Below are 21,426 nucleotides of genomic sequence, written 5' to 3' on the forward strand. Positions count from 1 at the left end.
GTCATGACCACTTGCTCTTTGCGATTGCCCGACCCGAATTGATGAACGCCTAGATCGGGTTTTATGGAATTGAGTTTGTTGTGTTCAAGACCGTCCCATCGGTCCTGCCACATCTTTAAAATATATTTCCTTATTAAAGGTTTAAAATCGGTGTATGGCAAACTAACGTCCTTTATTATTTCATTTAATGCCTTTTTGGCAACCCTGTCTACAACTGAATTCCCCTTAATACCAACATGACTGGGTACCCAGAGAAAAACAATCTCTTTATCAAATTCCTTAAGTCGATGAATAAAATACAAAATTTGTAAAATAAGAGTGTTTTTCAGTTTGTGATTCTTAATTGCCGAAGGACAGCTCAAAGAGTCAGAACAAATAATAAACTGTGACAGATTAGATTTTGTTGATGTTCGATACTTTTGAGATCAATTTCTCCATTCCATCTTGTTCACCTGAGTGATCTATTGTAGATGTGTTCGCAACATGTTTCACTTCGCCATCTTGTTCTGATAATTTCAAATTTTCAACTAATCTTGGCCAATTATCTTCTGGTAACCAAAGAAAGAGGACATTGTTCGAACTTTGAAACAGTCATTCCACGAGAAGCTAAGTCAGCTGGATTTAACTTTGTGTTCACATAGTTCCATTGGTCGTTGTTGGTTGCTTCATGAATGAGAGCGAGACTATTTGCGACGAAAGTGTGGAAACGAGTATTTCGATTAAATATATATCGCAAGACAGTCATGCTATCAGTCCAATAGAACACATTGTCAATGTTGTAACTAAGTTCGTCCAAGATGACTTTACTCAACTGAACAGCTTTCGTAGCGGCTGTAAGTTCCATTCTAGGAACTGTGATAGTTTTAAGAGGTGCGACTCTCGACTTTCCAAGTACAAATGAGCAATGTATCTTGTGATTTTCATCTTCCAATCTAAGGTAGAAAACCATTCCTAGGCCTATATCACTGGCATCTGAGAAGCAATGTAGCTGTACAGAAATAATCTTTCCAAAATCGTTCGGCTTATAACAACGATCGATTTTCACATTAGGCAAATCATTTAACTGATGTAACCAACTATTCATTTCTTTTGATCAGATTCATGGACATTATCATCCCATTTAATTCCTTGTTTGCACACATTTTGCAACATAGCTCTTCCTAACAATACGAAAGGCGACACAATGCCAATCGGACCATATAATGAACTAACAGTGGACAGTATTCCTCGTTTCGTAATAGGTTGATTTCTAAGGTTTATCTTGAAACCTAATGTCTCACTGTCAATGTACCAAAACACCCCTAGTGCTCTCTCAACTGAACTTTCAGTATCAAAGTCCCATTGTTTGACTTCCTTCGCACGATCCTTTTCTGAAATTGAGTTAACGACTTTCGAACTAGAACTCATCCACTTTGTAAGGTTGAATCCACCTTTACATAGAGATCTAACGTTTTCGACTAATGATATTGCTTTGTCATCTGTCTCAGCTGATACTGAACAATCATCTACGTGCATATTCTTTTTAATCGTTTTTGAAGCTCCCTTCTCGTATCGATCTCCATGTTCCTCGACTGTACGCTTAAGAGCAAAGTTACAAACACTCGGTGAGCTAGTGGCACCAAATAAATGAACAGTCATCCGGTACACTTCAGGTTTGTTCTCGAAATCTCCATTTGGCCACCACAGAAAACGAAGGTAATTTCTATCTTTTATGGGAACATTAACTTGGTAGAACATACTTTCAATGTCTCCCAATAGGGGTACATTATCCAGATGAAATCTCATAAGAACTCCTAATAAGTTATTTGCCAGACCATGTCCCTGTAGCAGAGCATTGTTCAAAGATACTCCCATGTACATAGCCGAACAATCGATTGTTTGTTTGTTTGTTGGGGTTTAACGTCCGAGCAGCAATATTTCAGCTATATTCAGAAAACTACTCTAATTTTGTTAGGCTTCATTGGGTGGTATACCCCATGATGTGGAATATACCACACTCTTCCATCATCCTGATCTAGTTCCGGTTCCGGTACCTTCTCCGCATATTGTTTCTCAAAGAGATTGTTCATAAATTTTACATAGTCCTCCTTGAACTTCTGATTTCGTAACATTTTCGTCTTCAATCCTTTCAGCCTTTGATACCCTTGTGAAATATTATTTGGTAATTTCACGTCATGATCATGAAACGGTAGTGCTACATGATAATGTCCATCTTTGAATTCTATTGATTCACTGACTTGTTCCAAGAAGTATTTATCTTCAAGCGAATTCTCTCTCTTGTCATTGATCAAGAGTTCAGGAAAGTCTACATTCATAGATTTTCTGACGAGAGTATCTAGATTGTCATGATCTTCTAATTTCTGAACAACTTCTACTTGAGCCCGATTAACTATCGCATTTGATGTCTCATCTATTCCATTTCTGAGCAGATTCCATACAATCCAACCTAGCCTGCTCCGCGTAGCATGTGGCGAACCTGCTGGACCAGTCACAACCTTGTATGGAGTAAACGCACCAGGAAAGTTGTTACCAATCATAATACCAATATGACCATCAATTTCTGGATATTGAATACTGCTGAGATGAGACAATTGTGCGAGTTCTTCATTAGTAGGAATATACGATACAGAAACAGGCATTTCCTCCTTTGAATAAACTGTAGGAAGATTTATGATTGAGTTCATGTTCATGTCGCAAACTTGTAAGCCTTTCAGTGCACATGTACGCATTTTGTATGGGTTTCCCATTGTGCTCAATGACAGTTCCATATATTTGCCACTACCTCCTAACTGCCTCATCAATGAATCTGTGCAAAACGATACAGACCCGTGCAGGTCCGGGTGTTTAAAAGAATAGGCCTGCAGCAGCACTAAGCTTGTCGTAAAAGGCGACTAAATAGTGCTCAGAAACCTAGCCGGGGGCTAGGCGCTCTGCCCACAGAGCAACTGGGATGTGTGCCCCAGGTGGTGGAATGGGGTACCCCTGGTATGTTACATGCTGGGGTTGTCAGGCTATAATACGGAAAACCTGACCGCAGACCATAGTGGTGCACCGTGTTGGGAAAGATGCCACGTTCCTCGCACGTTAAAGACACTGCTGTGGTATTCGATAGGAGTAGGAACCTTTGCGCTCCGCCACAGGAGGCTAAATTGCCCGACCTTACCCATCCCCCCCTTTTTCCAGTGGCAATCAAAATTTGTCGACCCTATTGTCCTTGTGTCCCATCCTTTTTTTTTCATTTCATGTTCATCGTCTGAATATAGCTGAAATATTGCTGCTCGGACGTTAAACCCCAACAAACAAACAAAACGATACACTGCGCCTGTGTCAAAGACCGCATATGTGTCTATCGTTTTGAATTTGTCTTTCAATTTAACTTTGACCGGCACAATTGCCATTGCGCAAGAACTCCTAAAATCACCGGCCCCTACTTGGCTCACAACATCCTGATATCAGTTGTATTCCTCGCACTGTATGAATTTGAAGACGTATTATCTACACTTTGATGTTCTTGTTTCGATTCGTAATGTGAGATTGTCCGATGTCTTGCATATCGTACAAATTAGTCGGTTTGTGCAATTCTTGGTCATGTGACCTCTCTTAAGGCAACCAAAATACAATGCAAGACTCTTCAAATGATTTAACTTTTCTTGATTGATTGATTGATTGTTATCTTTTAATGCCGTTTCGGCGACTAGGGCCATATCACGGCAAGAACATTGAATGAAATGGAAATATTAAAAGCAAGATCAAAGTCTCTTCATAAAATAATGAAATTAAAACAAGCAGCTATTTACATATAAAAAGGTACATAAAAGGTGAACCTAAGACATAAAATACATATACAAACATAACTTCGATAAAACATTTAAAATATTGAAAAATCAAGGAAGGTATCTAATTTAGATTTTATTAAATAAACCGATGTCCCGCAAGAAATCGATAATGTTTTTAGATGAAACGGTCTTGAACAAATCAAACATATTGGCGCAGTCAAAATAATTTTGCCTGGTGTTGGCAAAATCCACACAATCTAGAAGAACATGTTTGATAGAGAAAGGGCAATCACATGGGATACACTCAGGTGGAGGATCACCAACAAGCAAATGGCCATGTGTAAATCTAGAATGTCCAATGCGGCATCTAGTCATGACCACTTGCTCTTTGTGATTGCCCGACCCGGATTGATGTTTGTTTGTTGGGGTTTAACGTCCGAGCAGCAATATTTCAGCTATATTCAGACAATGAACATGAAATGGATGATGAAATGAACATGAAATGAGAAAAAAAGGATGGGTCACAAGGATAATAGGGTCGACAAATTTTGATTGCCACTGGAAAAAGGGGGATGGGTAAGGTCGGGCAATTTAGCCTCCTGTGGCGGAGCGCAAAGGTACCTACTCCTATTGAATACCACAGCAGGGTTCTTTAACGTGCGAGGAACGTGGCATCTTTCCCAACACGGTGCACCACTATGGTTTGCGGTCAGGTTTTCCGTATTATAGCCTGACAACCCCATCATGTAACACGCCAGGGGTACCCCATTCCACCATCTGGGGCACACATCCCAGTTGCTCTGTGGGCAGAGCGCCCTAGCCCCCAGCTAAGGTTCTGAGCACTATTTAGTCGCCTTATACGACAAGCTTAGCGCTGCTGCAGGCCTATTCTTTTAACACCCGGACCTGCACGGGGCGACATAAATAGGATTAATGACGCAGTCGTAGGCAGGGCTATCTGGGTAGGCCATAAGTTTACTTACAAATTGAAGACCTAATTTCAAACGTCTGGCTCCAAGGGATGGTTCATTTGCCTCGTCATAAAGGCTCTCAATAGGTTTGTTTGTTTGTTTGTTGGGGTTTAACGTCCGAGCAGCAATATTTCAGCTATATTCAGACAATGAACATGAAATGGATGATAAAATGAACATGAAATGATAAAAAAAAAAGGATGGGTCACAAGGACAACAGGGTCGACAAATTTTGATTGCCACTGGAAAAAAGGGGGATGGGTAAGGTCGGGCAATTTAGCCTCCTGTGGCGGAGCGCAAAGGTTCCTACTCCTATCGAATACCACAACAGGGTTCTTTAACGTGCGAGGAACGTGGCATCTTTCCCAACACGGTGCACCACTATGGTTTGCGGTCAGGTTTTCCGTATTATGGCCTGACAACCCCAGCATGTAACACGCCAGGGGTACCCCATTCCACCACCTGGGGCACACATCCCAGTTGCTCTGTGGGCAGAGCGCCCTAGCCCCCAGCTAAGGTTCTGAGCACTATTTAGTCGCCTTATACGACAAGCTTAGCGCTGCTGCAGGCCTATTCTTTTAACACCCGGACCTGCACGGGGCGACATAAATAGGATTAATGACGCAGTCGTAGGCAGGGCTATCTGGGTAGGCCATAAGTTTACTTACAAATTGAAGACCTAATTTCAAACGTCTGGCTCCAAGGGATGGTTCATTTGCCTCGTCATAAAGGCTCTCAATAGGTTTGTTTGTTTGTTTGTTGGGGTTTAACGTCCGAGCAGCAATATTTCAGCTATATTCAGACAATGAACATGAAATGGATGATAAAATGAACATGAAATGATAAAAAAAAAGGATGGGTCACAAGGACAACAGGGTCGACAAATTTTGATTGCCACTGGAAAAAAGGGGGATGGGTAAGGTCGGGCAATTTAGCCTCCTGTGGCGGAGCGCAAAGGTTCCTACTCCTATCGAATACCACAACAGGGTTCTTTAACGTGCGAGGAACGTGGCATCTTTCCCAACACGGTGCACCACTATGGTTTGCGGTCAGGTTTTCCGTATTATGGCCTGACAACCCCAGCATGTAACACGCCAGGGGTACCCCATTCCACCACCTGGGGCACACATCCCAGTTGCTCTGTGGGCAGAGCGCCCTAGCCCCCAGCTAAGGTTCTGAGCACTATTTAGTCGCCTTATACAAGCTTAGCGCTGCTGCAGGCCTATTCTTTTAACACCCGGACCTGCACGGGGCGACATAAATAGGATTAATGACGCAGTCGTAGGCAGGGCTATCTGGGTAGGCCATAAGTTTACTTACAAATTGAAGACCTAATTTCAAACGTCTGGCTCCAAGGGATGGTTCATTTGCCTCGTCATAAAGGCTCTCAATAGGAGAGGTTCTGAAGGCACCAAGGCAAAGTCGCAACCCCTGGTGGTGAACAGCGTCTAAAATTTTAAGGTAAGATTTTTTGGCGGAACCATAAACAATAGATCCATAATCAAGTTTAGACCTAACCAAAGATCTATATAAATTTAATAAAATTAAGGTATCAGCACCCCAATCGGTACTGGACACCATTTTTAAAATATCTAGTGCCTTAAGACACCTAGATTTAAGTAATTTCATTTTGGGAAGAAAAGAAAGTTTACTGTCAAAACGTAATCCAAGGAATTTTGGTTCTTCTACTATTTTGATTTTATTACCATAAAGAAAGAGATCTGGGTCCGGATGCAGCTTTCCCTTTCGACAAAAGTGCATACCAACAGTTGTAGATGTAGAAAATTTAAACCCATTCTCCAAAGCCCATTTCTCAATTCTTTTGAAGCAAAATTGTAACTGCCTTTCAATATTACTCATATTTTGTCCCCTGTAGCAGATTAAAAAGTCGTCTACATACAAAGAACCGTCAATATTGTCCTTCAAAACTTGGGCTAAACTATTAATTTTAATACTGAAGAGAGTGACAGAAAGAATACTTCCCTGAGGAACTCCCATTTCCTGTTCCTTCTCCTCAGAACAAGTCGAATTTACACTCACATTAAAGTGACGATCTGGCAAAAAATTAGACAAGAACAGAGGAAGTCTTCCTTTCAACCCCATATCAAATATGTCATTATTTGACTTGAAGTTTAATTTTGTCTTTTCTGCAGATGATTTAATTTTTTGAAAATCCGGTTTGTAGTTAGTTGAGGATGAATGTTTAGCGAAAGTTTCGGCTAGCTTATTGGCGATATCTTTTTCGGTGGTTAGAGTGGTATTACCAACTTCAAGGTGTTTCACTGAAGAATTCGTATTTTTTCCTTTTACTTTTCTAATAAAATTCCATACTTTATTGAGGGGAGTGTGAGATTTAATATTAGAAACAAAATTTTTCCAAGAGGTTCGTCTGGCTTGTTTACATGTACGTCGAGCTTTTGCTCGAAATATTCGGAAGGTTGACAAATTTGCTGGCGTAGGATTTTTGTCAAACCGGCGATGGGCCTTGTTGCGTTCTTCGATCGTTTTGTCGCATTCATCAGTAAACCATGGTTTACTAGGCCTTTTTGGATTTGTCGAGGTTTTAGGTATTGTTTTATTAGCAATTGATGTCAGTCTTTCATTAAATAATAAAATGGGATCTTCAACATCCTTCATCGTTTCTAATCGTAATTCTTCAAGACAGTGGGCTTCAAATGAAGCCCAGTCTGCTTTCTCGAGTTTAAAACGAGGTTGACGTTCCTCCGTTTTGGAGGATAAATGCTCCAAAATAATTGGAAAATGATCACTCCCGCACAAGGTACGAGAGGATCATGAATGCTTAAATCAATAGCACTATTTAGTCGCCTTTTACGACAAGCTTAGCGCTGCTGCAGACCTATTCTTTCAACACCCGGACGTGCACGGGGCTAAAATTTTGTAAATTTGCATCTCTATCTTCAAATGTCTCCATATGTGTCCCATTCTTGACTCGGAATTCTTAACACAATTTCCTGATGTTTTTCTAAATAGTTCTCATATTTGTCCATCCATATTGTATATTTATTTCTCACAACTTCATCTGATGCATGGATGGATATGAGAATAAGTGTGTTCTCTGTAATGGTTTTAAGAGCTCCAAATAGATTACTGATTTTGTCCAGCTCATAATTCACTACTTTAGCTGATAAAGTTCTCTTTTCCCCCTCAGTATCAATATCATCACCATTTAAATCTTCTTCAATTGTTTCTTCCATTTTCATAGGATCCATGAACGTTCCTCGCACGTTTAAGAACCCTGCTGTGGTATTCGATAGTAGGAACCTTTGCGCTCCGCCACAGGGGGCTAAATTGCCCGACCTTACCCATCCCCCCTTTTTCCAGTGGCAATCAAAATTTGTCGACCTAATATTCTTGTGTCCCATCCTTTTTTTTTCATTTCATGTTCATTTTATCATCCATTTCATGTTCATAGTCTGAATATAGCTGAAATATTGCTGCTCGAACGTTAAACCCCAACAAACAAACAAAACCCTGGCTTCAGGTCAAATATGTCAATAATGTTGTGGCGAAAATTATACCAATAGGCAATGTCATATCATTTTCTTTATTCAGATGTGTAAACGATTGACTGAAAAATACAAAATACACAAACTAAGTATTTGACAGCATCGTACATGTAGAAATTAATAGTATAATTCATAATAAACAATATTTCAAATACAGTTTCGAAAAAGTGAAAAAAGAACAAAGGGAGTTAATAATAATTATCGATTTTAGACATTTTAACAAATTTCTAGCATCAAAAACTTTGGGCATAACAAACATGAAATGATTAAATGAAAAAAAAGGATGGGCACTGCAGCAGCGTTAGCTTGTCGTAAAAGGCGATTAAATAGTGCTCAGGAACATAGCCGGGGGGCTAGGCGCCATGCCCATAGAGCAACTGGGATGTGTGCCCCAGGTGGTGGAATGGGGTGTTTGTTTGTTTGTTGGGGTTTAACGTCCGAGCAGCAATATTTCAGCTATATTCAGACGATGAACATGAAATGGATGATAAAATGAACATGAAAAAAAAAAAAAAAAAGGATGGGACACAAGGATAATAGGGTCGACAAATTTTGATTGCCACTGGAAAACGGGGGGATGGGTAAGGTCGGGCAATTTAGCCTCCTGTGGCGGAGCGCAAAGGTTCCTACTCCTATCGAATACCACAGCAGGTTCTTTCACGTGCGAGGAAAGTTCATGGATCCTATGAAAATGGAAGAAACAATTGAAGAAGATTTAAATGGTGGAATGGTGGAATGGGGTACCCCTGGCGTGTTACATGCTGGGGTTGTCAGGCTATAATACGGAAAACCTGACCTCAAACCTTAGTGGTGCATCGTGTTGGGAAAAATGCAATGTTCCTGCACGTTCAAAAAACACTGCTGTGGTATTCGATAGGAGTAGAACCTTTGCGCTCCGCCACAGGAGGCTAAATTGCCCGACCCTACCCATCCCTCCTTTTCTAGTGGGAATCAAAATTTTTCGACCCTATTATCTTTGTATCTTTTTTATTTCATCATCATCATTTCATGTTCATCGCCTGAATATATCTGAAATATTGCTGCTCGGACGTTAAAACCCAACAATCAATCAATCCACCATAATAAGTAAAGATACATCTTTAAATAAATTAGTATTTTTTATAAACAGAAAATTAATAATCTACAAAGATTTATTGAAACATATATAACACTATGTATTTCTCATATTTAATGTCTGAATTTAAAATACAAAAACATGCCTCTTTAGTTGTATAGCTGACTTCATACATGTATGTATAATCTATTTGTTTAAAAAAAAAAAGCTAAATATTACACTTAAGAAGTAGCACTAGTTATAACCAGATTTATTCAAAGTACTGTCGAGCCTCAGCCCTGGTTTGAACTTTTGGTTTATATTTCTAACACTGGTAGCTTGATTTATCAAGCAAGGCCACTAGTTTGTGTACACCTCTCTTTGTACCATAATTAGTATATATCTTGATGCTGTGGTTGGTTTGGTTACTGTCTCTGCTCTGGTTTATTCTGCTAGTCCAGTCTTTGTTCTATGGTGGTAGCTGCAGTAATGGTGTGCAGACGATAAAAACGGTTTGTGTGAAAACCCACCGTGGCCCAATAACAATTATTAATTGGTTATCTATTGGGTCATTAGATCAATAATCACCGATTTCCGGTAATCATGCGCCGTAAATAAATAACCACAAATGGCGGAGTTTTCAGAGCGAAAACACCACTTGACCTGCATAAATCATGTGCGGGACTTAACAGGACGCACCCATTACAATACATGGCCCTTATATAAATAAGATATGAATGTAAGAATCAGGGACAAGTGATAAATCGTACGAACTGAAGGTGGGATGGTTTTACGACCGAGCTGCAATATTTCAGCTATATTCAGTCGATGAACATGAAATGATGATGATGTTTGTTTGTTGGGGTTTAACGTCCGAGCAGCAATATTTCAGCTATATTCAGACAATGAACATGAAATGGATGATAAAATGAACATGAAATGAAAAAAAAAAAGGATGGGTCACAAGGATAATAGGGTCGACAAATTTTGATTGCCACTGGAAAAAGGGGGGGATGGGTAAGGTCGGGCAATTTAGCCTCCTGTGGCGGAGCGCAAAGGTTCCTTCTCCTATCGAATACCACAGCAGGGTTCTTTAACGTGCGAGGAACGTGGCATCTTTCCCAACACGGTGCACCACTATGGTTTGCGGTTTGATTCTCCCGGAGTAGGAACCATAGGGCTCCGTCATGATGATGAAATAAAAAAAAATACAGGAATGGGACACAAGTAATTGGGTTGACAAATTTTGATTGCCACAAAAAAACAGGAAGGATTGGTAGAGTCGGGCAATTTAGCCTCTTGTGGCGGAGCGCAAAGGTTCCTGCTCTTATTGAATACTCGTCTGAATATAGCTGAAATATTGCTCCTCGGACGTTAAACCCCAAGAAACAAACTTATTGAATACTACAGTAGGGTTCTTTAACGTGCGAGGAACGTGGCATCTTTCCAAACACAGTGCACCACTATGGTTTGCGGTTTGATTCTCCCGGAGTAAATTGCACGACCCTACCCATCTCTCCCTATTTCCAGTGGCAATCAAAATTTGTCGACCCCATTGTCCTTTTGTCCCATCCCTTCTTTTCATCATCATTTCCTGTTCATTTTATCGTCAATTTCATGTTCATCGTCTGAATGTAGCTGAAATATTGCTGCTCGGACGTTAAACCCCAACAAACAAAAACTACCATGTTACACGCCAGGGGTACCCTATTCCAGCACCTGGGGCACACATCACAGTTGCTGTGTGGGCAAAACGCCTAGCCCCCGGCTAGGTTTCTGAGCACTATTTAATTGCCTTTTACGACAAGCTTAGCACTGCTGCAGGCCTATTCTTTCGACACCCGGACCTGCACGGGTTCCATTCGTCTTTTTTTTGTTTGTTGGGGTTTAACGTCCGAGTAGCAATATTTCAGCTTTTTTCAGAAGATGAACATGAAATGATGAAATGTTTGTTTGTTTGTTTGTTGGGGTTTAACGTCCGAGCAGCAATATTTCAGCTATATTCAGACGATGAACATGAAATGGATGACAAAATGAACATGAAATGAAAAAAAAAGGATGGGTCACAAGGATAATAGGGTCGAAAAATTTTGATTGCCACTGGAAAATGGGGGATGGGTAAGGTCGGGCAATTTAGCCTCCTGTGGCGGAGCGTAAAGGTTCCTACTCCTATCGAATACCACAACACGGTTCTTTAACGTGCGAGGATTGTGGCATCTTTCCCAACACGGTGCACCACTATGGTTTGCGGTCAGGTTTTCCGTATTATAGCCTGACAACCCCAGCATGTAACACGCCAGGGGTACCCCATTCCACCACCTGGGGCACACATCCCAGTTGCTCTGTGGGCAGAGCGCCTAGCCCCCGGCTAGGTTTCTGAGCACTATTTAGTCGCCTTATTCGACAAGCTTAGCGCTGCAGGCCTATTCTTTTGACACCCGGACCTGCACGGGGCTGAAATGATGAAATGAAAAAGGGATGGGACACAAAGACAATGGGGTCGACAAATTTTGATTGCCAATGGAAATAGGGAGAGGTGGGGAGGGTCCGGCAATTTGGCCTCCTGTGGCGGAGCCCTATGGTTCCTATTCCGGGAAAATACCACAGTAGGGTTCTTTAACGTGCGAGGAACGTGGCATTTTTCCCCAACACGGTGCACCACTATGGTTTGCAGTCAGGTTTCCCGTATTATAGCCTGACAACCCCAACATGTAACAGGCCAGGGGTACCTCATTCAACCACCTGGGGCACACATCCCAGTTGCTCTGTGGGCAGAGCGCCCTAGCCCCCGGCTAGGGTTCTGAGCACTATCTAGTCGCCTTTTACGACAATTTATTTGTTTGTTGGGGTTTAACATCCGAGCAGCAATATTTCAGCTATATTCAGACAATGAACATGAAATGGATGATAAAATGAACATGAAATGAAAAAAGAAAGGATGGGTCACAAAGATAATAGGGTCGACAAATTTTGATTGCCACTGGAAAAAAGGGGGATGGGTAAGGTCGGACAATTTAGCCTCCTGTGGCGGAGCGCAAAGGTTCCTACTCCTATCGAATACCACAGCAGGACTCTTGAACGTGCGAGGAACGTGGCATCTTTACCAACACGGTGCACCACTATGGTTTGCGGTCAGGTTTTCCATATTATAGCCTGACAATCCCAGCATGTAACACGCCAGGGGTACCCCATTCCACCACCTGGGGCACATATCCCAGTTGCTCTGTGGGCAGAGCGCCTAGCCCCCGGCTAGGTTTCTGAGCACTATTTAGTCGCCTTATACGACAAGCTTAGCGCTGCTGCAGGCCTATTCTTTAAGACCCGGACCAGCACAGGGTGGGGTTCGGTTTGAAATATTATCAATATTATCAGGAACGGTTTGTATTTGGTTTGTTTGTTGGTGTTTAACGTCCGAGCAGCAATATTTCAGCTATATTCAGACGATGAACATGAAACTGATGACAAAATGAACATGAAATGATGATGAAATGAAAATGGGATGGTACACAAGGACAATCAGCCGGGAAGCCGCCATTCAAATCGATCAATCAACATACAGAATGTCAATATTCGAGCGTCAAGGACAACTGCGATTTTTGATATAGAGGGCGCTACGTAAAATATAAACAGTATTGATCGCGATCGGGTATCTTCAGCAAACGTTGTTTTCTTAACTTAGACGGGCTGTTTTAATTCTTTTAATGTCTTTTTGGATAATAAGTTGATAAATAAACATGACTGAATGGTTTTTATCTTCAATCTACCCAATTTTACGCTAATTTTGTGGCGACCTAGTTTGGACGTTTCAGGTCTAAAAATATGGCGCGAAAACCCCCCTCTCTAAATTTAACTGACACAATCGCATCCTCCAAAACCAATCAAAAACGTGAATTTATAAATAAACTCTAAAATTAGAAAAGAATCCTCTGATATCAAAAATGTCCCAGCATTCACTTGGTAAATACGGTAAATACTTGATTTTGACCTTCAAAGTCGGCATTCTTTTCAGACAAATTCCAGCAAAATTTGTGTATGTTTCAGCGTTTTATTATTGTTTTTGTCCATATTAGTGTGTATTTTGCATTACAATTAGTCTTTTTCAGTCCCATACCATAGAATATTAGGATTTTTCGTCCGAAATACCAAAATTCACCATGTAGTTCTACCACATTTCCACGTTTTTCAGCGTCAGAGACCTGTCTTGCCTGACCTTTTTATAATTAACTCTGATATTTTCCCTTATATAGACTAGGTATCCAACACAGATATTGCCTTTTGTTTCTTACATTTGTAGACTAGATTATAATAATCAAAGACATGTAGCTGTATATTTTTATTTGATTTCTTTCATACATACATGTACATGTAGCTGTGTGCATGTTACCAAGCTACAGATGTTTTAGATAAGGCCTTCATCAGTTTTTTTGTGAGTAGCTCTCTTTACATTGTCTTTGATTTGTTAACAAATATATCTATACAGTTTACACATAATTTCTTTTCAACGATGTGAGCTTGGCACAAATATACAGTTGTCAGTGGTACTGAGTTTGTCTCGGGTCAACAGACTGCAGACTTTCATATCTGAATGTTTTTTTTCCGTGTTTATAGATTTTCTGTGTAGATAAACTTGTAATTTATCTGCATATAAGGCTTTTAATTTGTCGAGCCAAGAAACATTCTTTATAGTTGTTGTATTTGTGTTTTGATTTTCATGTAAGACAGAATTTAACTAGCTTCCCCTTTTTTCATTCTATTCACTCTTTATGTACTTCATTGTGTATCATTACCTGTTTTTTGCTCTTTTATGTGCATGTACATGTATTTCAGATCTTCCACAGGCGCAGCCCCAGGTGCAATTGGACATGTCCAAAAATAACTGCTCAAAAGTTCACCCTCTTCAAGAGCCTGGTCCGTACAAAGCCCCAAAATGTGGTAAATTTGATCCTTCTAATAGATATGTTCATTTTTGCCTTAAGATGTTTGTTTGTTTGTTTGTTGGGGTTTAACGTCCGAGCAGCAATATTTCAGCTATATTCAGACAAAGAACATGAAATGGATGATAAAATGAACATGAAATGAAAAAAAGGATGGGTCACAAGGATAATAGGGTCGACAAATTTTGATTGCCACTGGAAAAAGGGGGATGGGTAAGGTCGGGCAATTTAGTTTGTTTTGTTTGTTTGTTGGGGTTTAACGTCCGAGCAGCAATATTTCAGCTATATTCAGACAATGAACATGAAATGGATGACAAAATGAACATGAAATGAAAAAAAGAAAGGATGGGTCACAAGGATAATAGGGTCGACAAATTTTGATTGCCACTGGAAAAAGGGGGGATGGGCAAGGTCGGGCAATTCAGCCTCCTGTGGCGGAGCCCAAAGGTTCCTACTCCTATCGAATACCACAGCAGGGTTCTTTAACGTGCGAGGAACGTGGCATCTTTCCCAACACGGTGCACCACTATGGTTTGCGGTCAGGTTTTCCGTATTATAGCCTGACAAACCCAGCATATAACACGCCAGGAGTACCCCATTCCACCACCTGGGGCACACATTCCAGTTGCTCTGTGGGCAGAGCGCCTAGCCCCCGGCTAGGTTTCTGAGCACTATTTAGTCGCCTTTTACGACAAGCTTAGCGCTGCTGCAGGCCTATTCTTTTAACACCCGGACCTGCACGGGGCTTTTGCCTTAAGATAACAGATCAGCCTGAGTATTATAATTATGTTTTAAAACATTTTAATATTTCGATACAGATTGTATTTGCAGGAGATGTGAAGCTGCATTTAAACGAGCTTTTCTTAAATTTCAGGTTTCTAAAACCTCTGAAAGTTCTGAACCTAAGAAAGCCTGCCTTGAGCATAATGGCAGTACTGAAGCTGAAAGTATACATGTATGTTTCCTTAACAACTTTGATTTGTGTTCCAGCACACCTGATCATAAGACTGAAGTAAGAAGCATTTCTTTTGAAAATGCTTTTGGTATTTCTATATCAGATCAGTATGGTGAAGCTTTTTCGGCCGAACTTTGTCACTCACATTACAATAAGCTAAACCGTTCTATGAACAATGAAGTATATAAGTGCATTGTTTGCGAGAAGACTTCGGTCAGTAAGAGCAATTCAGTTTTTAAAACTGTAGGCGAGGACAAGCGAGAGCTTTTTGTAAAAAAGAGTATTGAGGACAATAGATTGATTTGTTGTCCTTATTGTTATAACTCATTTAATCTCTTTTCTAGATCTGATGCAGCAGAAGAAAACTTGGCTCAAAGTCCTGCATACTTACAAGACTGTTTAAATAAACAGGTGTTGATAGAGGAATCAGAGGTTACTTGTACTAATGTTGATCTTTATACCTTTCAGCAGATTTTGAGATTTGTTATTAGGTCATTTGAAAATGATATGTCTCTTCTTTTACCAGATTTATATGATAAGTACAAGTTCCTTTTAGATAAAAATATTCATGATTTGAATATTACTGTAGACTTTCATGAGATTTCTAAGTTATTACACTCTTCCCAGTGGATATTTTCCATGTTGAAGGCATGTCTCGGAAGGTCATTGCTGTGTTATGTCCCACCTAAAAGAAATTTAGGGCTAATGATATATAGAAATGGTTCTAACCTTTTTTCTTCTTGTCATTCATTACTTTTGTCTTGTAGAAAATCTGAACATCAGATTACTATGATGGATAAAGAAAATATTAGATTAAAGGAAAAAGTTTCATCTTTTATTACAGATAGTATGAAGGTTAACAAGACCCATGAAAGTTTAGAACATGCTGCTCACATTCTGAGAAATTATGTTAAATTATATGTCTCTGACAAAATTGTAACAGACAGACTGCCTGATATTGATAAATTTTGTTGTAGAGATGAAATTTTAAAGATTCATCCTTTTTTGTAGAACTTTTTGTTTAGAATTTCATGCACTGACAGAGAAGACAAGAGTCAGAAGGGCAAATTTTCCTGGAGTACTCATTATCTTGAATCTAGTAATACTAGAATGTTTCCAAGGCTGTTTACTGCTAGTTGTATTTTCAATTTACAGAATCCGCAGTGTGTCGAGCCTTTACATCTTCTTCTGACTGACATTTCAGACAAATTTTCAGATTCCTCCAGTTTGCTTCTTTCTATTAATGCTAGAATTGGTGCTAGTATTTCTAAAGATTCATTGAAGCGTTACATAACACGCCGTTGTCTTGATTTAGAGCAACAGCAGAGACACCTCTGTTCAAACAAATTTTCTATAGCTTCTTTTGATAATCTTGATATAAACGTTTCATACTCTCTTGTAGGTGCTGGCAAGGACAAGACTGGTTTTCACGGAACTACTATACAGACTGTTGTTCCTAAGCCAAGCAGAGTAGATGGTGATCCCACTGAGATATCTGTTGTAGATGAGAAAACAACAGTCTGTAATAGTAAGATTAATAGCCGTGAGCGGAAGCTTGATATCCGCCTTATTGACATCTTGGTTAATCCAGTTGACAATGTTGGTCCACCCCCTAATTCTAATAGAAGTAGATTTTCTAATTTATCCTTTTCAGATTTAGAAGAGACAGATTTGGAACTTGCTGAGTGGTCAATTTTATCAACAACATGACTAATTATGGTTTTACTAAATCCTCTTTTCAGGATCAGAATATAGTTTTGCCTGGTCTCAAAAAATTTTTTCTATTCCAGAGAAATCAACAGAAAAATCTGAATTTACTTCTGTGGCCATTCTTGATGAAACTGCTGACAGTAAAGATACTGTTTTGAAAGTAATTAATATATTACATGACAAATTTCAGGTAGGAAAATCTACAGACTTTGTTGTTATCGTAGGTGATGGGAAAAGTTATGACCATTTGGTTAAGCTGAAGTCTGAGTATGGCAACAACCTTGATTGGGTTCTTCCTTATCCAGGTGATTGGCATGTACTAAAAAAAGGTTTTGCCAATTTTTATTAAGCTTTACTTTGATGCTGGATTAAAGGAGTTAGCCACCAAACACCACAGAGGTGCAACTTTAAAAGTCCTTACAGAGTGTACTAAATTTTCTATTACACACAGGTTTTTTGTAGACATGGGAAGCTATTTTTAGACATCAGATTTCTTCTTTTTATACATGTAAATCCACAGGTTTAAGTCAGCCATTTGATGTTCAAATTAATTCTGTTCTTTCCGATATAGTGTCTGAAATTGTCGAGACAGATCTAGATTTTGACTCTATGCTGTCACATGACCGACAGAGAGCTACAAGATGAATGGAGACAGATATGCCATTTTAAAGACAAAATATTTTCTGCTTTTAATAGTGATTTACTCTCAGAATTTCAGGAATGGCGACTTGAGAACTGCTCTCAAAATCAAACGTTTCACTTTTGGGATAACTTTATTCATGTTGACTTTATGTCTTACTTAGGACTTTATTTTTCGATCCGCAGCAGAAATTGGCATTTGAGGAATGCTTCTTTGAAAAAATTAGTCTGTTTGTTCCACGCATTTGACAGGCAGAACTACCAGCGTCTCATTCCTTATCATCTTGTTGATCTTCTTACCTTTCCAGATTCTGTACTTGATCATTTATCTAGTGGCTGCTTTTCTGTATGTATTTCAGGCAAAGACATGTTTTCTGTTGCATTGGATGAGGCGCATGAGATGGAGATAAACCTGAAATCCAAGAATGCTTTGAATTCTTTCAGTCAAACATCTTTAGCCACTCTTACTTTTTATCTGCCTTTTAGAGCAAAGACTATTCATAATTTAAAGTCTGAGCTAAATTTAGAGAAAGATGATAAGTTTTATCATAGAGAGACAAGTAAGTCTCACATCAAAACTGCTGAGAAAACAGTAGAAGAATACATTTCCACCTTAAAGTCATCTTCTTTGTTTGTGACAGTAACAAAAATTTACATCATATTTTTTCAGGTGCTGAGGCAAATTGTGAACAGATTGACAGCTTAACTAATTACAGAAAGTATGGTGATGAAGATTTCAATAATTATGTAACTTGTTTTCTGTTGAAGTCGTCTGTTTCAGGTTCTAAGCCACCAAGAAAGAAAAGGCGGAAACTGAAATCATTTGCTCCTGAGAAAGTTACTGTTCACAAACAGAAGAAGGAAATTCAAGATCAAACTGTTATTTCCTGTTTACGCAAAAAGATAGCTTTTTCTAAACATTCAGGTAGTGCTGTTCAAGATCTAAATCAGTTTCTCCAACTGCCTAGAGCTTTGTGTAATGCTGAAGGTATTCCAGAAAAGGGACAGAAGTCCTCTACAGTTTCTGTCTTCAAAGGTCTCTATTCAGAAGCCTTTGATTCTAAATTACCTGATCTTGATTCTAACAAAACTTCATCGTTGGTTATTGATGGTATGTTTATCATAAATTCAAATCCTCTTCCTACTCACAGAACGTTTGGTCAGTATGCTGAATTTTTATTTCAGAGATGGGTAACCAGATCAGTTCAGCAATATAAGGGCAGTGAAGTTCATTTGGTGTTTGACCATCCCAATAGAAATGGTGTAAGCCCTAAAGACATAGAAAGAAATAGGCGGGACACAGTTGTCCAAGAACCAGTCTTCCATTCTACCATAACACCTGATACTTTACTTCCTTCTTTATAGCAATTAGACAACAGAAGAGATTTTTTTGATAAACTTTTTGTCTTCTTATTTTCTGGCTCTAGCTGCTGATCACTTTCATGATTTTATATTTATTACAGCTGGTGGCTTTGATGGAAGTGATACTGACAAGGCATTTTCAGTTTCAAGGGGCAGGACTGAAGATTATGACTTGGTTCATGGTAACCATGAAGAAGCTGACACAAGGGTTTGGTTACATGCCGCTGTTTCCCAGACCGACCAAGTTATAATTTACAGTCCTGATACAGATATTTTTGTAATTGGAATGCCAATTACACTAACCTTAAATAAGTCTGTTTTCATTCAGCTGAAAGATTCTCCTTATGACTGTACCTTCCTTAACATGAATGTTCTGACAGAGCTCATTTTAAATGACATTCAACTTCAAAATATACCTCAAGTTCTTGATTATATTCAGCTAGTTTATATTTACAGTGGCTGTGATTTTGTGTCTTATTTTAGAGGATTCGGAAAGAAGACATTTTTTGATGTTTTTAGAAAAAATGCTTCTTTCATTGTTTCTAATGACTTTACAGATGTGAACTCACCAAATCTACTTTTATCCTTTTACAGATTGATTGGTTCTTTATATTTTACTAGACACTGCTCAGCATTCTTGCCTTATGTGAGTCCAGAAGCTTTATTTTCTTCAATATCTGAAGAAGATGAACTAAAAAAACATGTATCTTTTCTTACAGAAATTCGTGAGAAGCAGTGAATAGGGTCGACAAATTTTGATTGCCAATGGAAATAGGGAGAGGTGGATAAGGTCGGGCAATTTAGCCTACTGTGGCGGAGACCTGATTCCTACTCCGGGAGACTACCTCAGTAGGGTTCTTTAACGTGCGAGGAACGTGGCATCCTTCCCAACACAGTGCACCACTATGGTTTGCGGTCAGGTTTTCCGTATTATAGCCTGACAACCCTAGCATGTAACACGCCAGGGGTACCCCATTCCACCACCTGGGGCAAACATCCCAGTTGCTCTGTGGGCAGAGCGCCCTAGCCCCCGGCTAGGGTTCAGAGCACTATTTAGTCGCCTTTTACGACAAGCTTAGCGCTGCTGCAGGCCTATTCTTTTAACACCCGGGCCTGCACGGGGCGTTTATATTTGGACTTCTCTACCAAACATCACAAGGTTTGGGGATTCACTTCATATGCCATGAATTGACGAACGGTATGCTAACATCACGTATGGAAGGTATTGGTCCCAGGCTTTTTTTTTTTTATATCTATTTACAAACTTAACCAACATATCTTTGATTGTACCATTCAATTGCTCGACTAATCCTGAACTTTGTGGGTGAAAGGGGGTATTTTTTGTTTTATTTATGCGTAACCTGGTACATAATTGATTAAAAAGTTCAGAAGTAAATTGCGTACCCTGATTGGTATGGAAGTGCTTTGGTACTTAATAACGGCAAATGAATTCATTTTTATCTGCAACTGACTCCGTATTAGGTAATGCATAAGCCTCCGTGAGGCGAGTGAAATAGAAAAAATCTTCTCATTGCTCTCAAGCAATTTCTGTAGGTCCGGGTGTTAAAAGAATAGGCCTGCAGCAGCGCTAAGCTTGTCGTAAAAGGCGACTAAATAGTGCTCAGAACCATGGCGGGGGCTAGGGCGCTTTGCCCACAGAGCAACTGGGATATGTGCCCAGGTGGTTGAATGGGGTACCCCTGGCGTGTTACATGCTGGGGTTGTCAGGCTTTAATACGAAAAACCTGTCCGCAAACCATAGTGGTGCACCGTGTTGGGAAAGATGCCACGTTCCTAGCTCGTTAAAGAACCCTACTGTGGTATTCTCCCGGAATAGGAATCATAGGGCTCCGCCACAGGAGGCTAAATTGCCGACCCTATCCACCTCTCCTTATTTGCAGTGGCAATCAAAATTTGTCGACCCCATTGTCCATTTGTCCCATTTCTTATTCATTTCATCATCATTTCAAGTTCATTTTATCATCAATTTCATGTTCATCGTCTGAATATAGCTGAAATATTGCTGCTCGGACGTTAAACCCAAACAAACATATTTGGCAATATATTTTTCCCTCTCCATTGGTTACATGATACTCCAACCACTGAAATAATTTTAGCTAATGCGACTGAAATTCTCTAACCCGTATAGTTTTATCATATTCCTGTTTCCTTTGCTGCCCCGTGCTGGTCCGGGTGTTAAAAGAATAGGCCTGCAGCAGCACTAAGCTTGTCGTAAAAGGCGACTAAACAGTGCTCAGAAACCTAGCCGGGGGCTAGGCGCTCTGCCCACACGTGCAGGTCCGGGTGTTAAAAGAATAGGCCTACAGCAGCGCTAAGCTTGTCGTAAAAGGCGACTAAATAGTGCTCAGAACCCTAGCCGGGGCTAGGGCGCTCTGCCCACAGAGCAACTGGGATGTGTGCCCCAGGTGCTGGAATGGGGTACCCCTGGCGTGTTACATGCTGGGATTGTCAGGCTATAATACGGAAAACCTGACCGC

At 40.0% G+C, this 21,426-nt stretch overlaps 2 protein-coding genes and 1 pseudogene across 2 annotated transcripts; 1 reads left to right on the forward strand and 2 right to left on the reverse strand.

Moving 5' to 3' along the window:
• Positions 1-541: 541 nt before the first annotated feature.
• LOC148616586 (uncharacterized) lies at positions 542-1,084 on the reverse strand. The gene has a single exon (XM_088585084.1). The coding sequence runs from the start codon at positions 1,082-1,084 to the stop codon at positions 542-544; it is 543 nt and encodes a 180-aa protein (XP_088441210.1).
• On the reverse strand, positions 1,081-1,860 carry LOC148616587 (uncharacterized). Its single transcript, XM_088585085.1, has one exon. It carries the CDS (start codon positions 1,858-1,860, stop codon positions 1,081-1,083), a length of 780 nt encoding a protein of 259 aa, XP_088441211.1.
• Positions 1,861-14,190: 12,330 nt separating this feature from the next.
• On the forward strand, positions 14,191-19,667 carry LOC148616588 (uncharacterized; annotated as a pseudogene).
• The last annotated feature ends 1,759 nt before the right edge of the window (positions 19,668-21,426 follow it).

The sequence above is a fragment of the Perna viridis genome, chromosome 5, assembly GCF_037379345.1.
Source record: "Perna viridis isolate PV_CMFRI_1.1 ecotype Kerala chromosome 5, ASM3737934v1, whole genome shotgun sequence".
Taxonomy (NCBI): domain Eukaryota; kingdom Metazoa; phylum Mollusca; class Bivalvia; order Mytilida; family Mytilidae; genus Perna; species Perna viridis.

What these genes read in the sequence shown, in the direction of transcription:
- LOC148616586 (XM_088585084.1), bottom strand. Translation starts at nt 1,084, where the DNA reads ATGAATAGTTGGTTACATCAGTTAAATGATTTGCCTAATGTGAAAATC.
- LOC148616587 (XM_088585085.1), bottom strand. Translation starts at nt 1,860, where the DNA reads ATGTACATGGGAGTATCTTTGAACAATGCTCTGCTACAGGGACATGGT.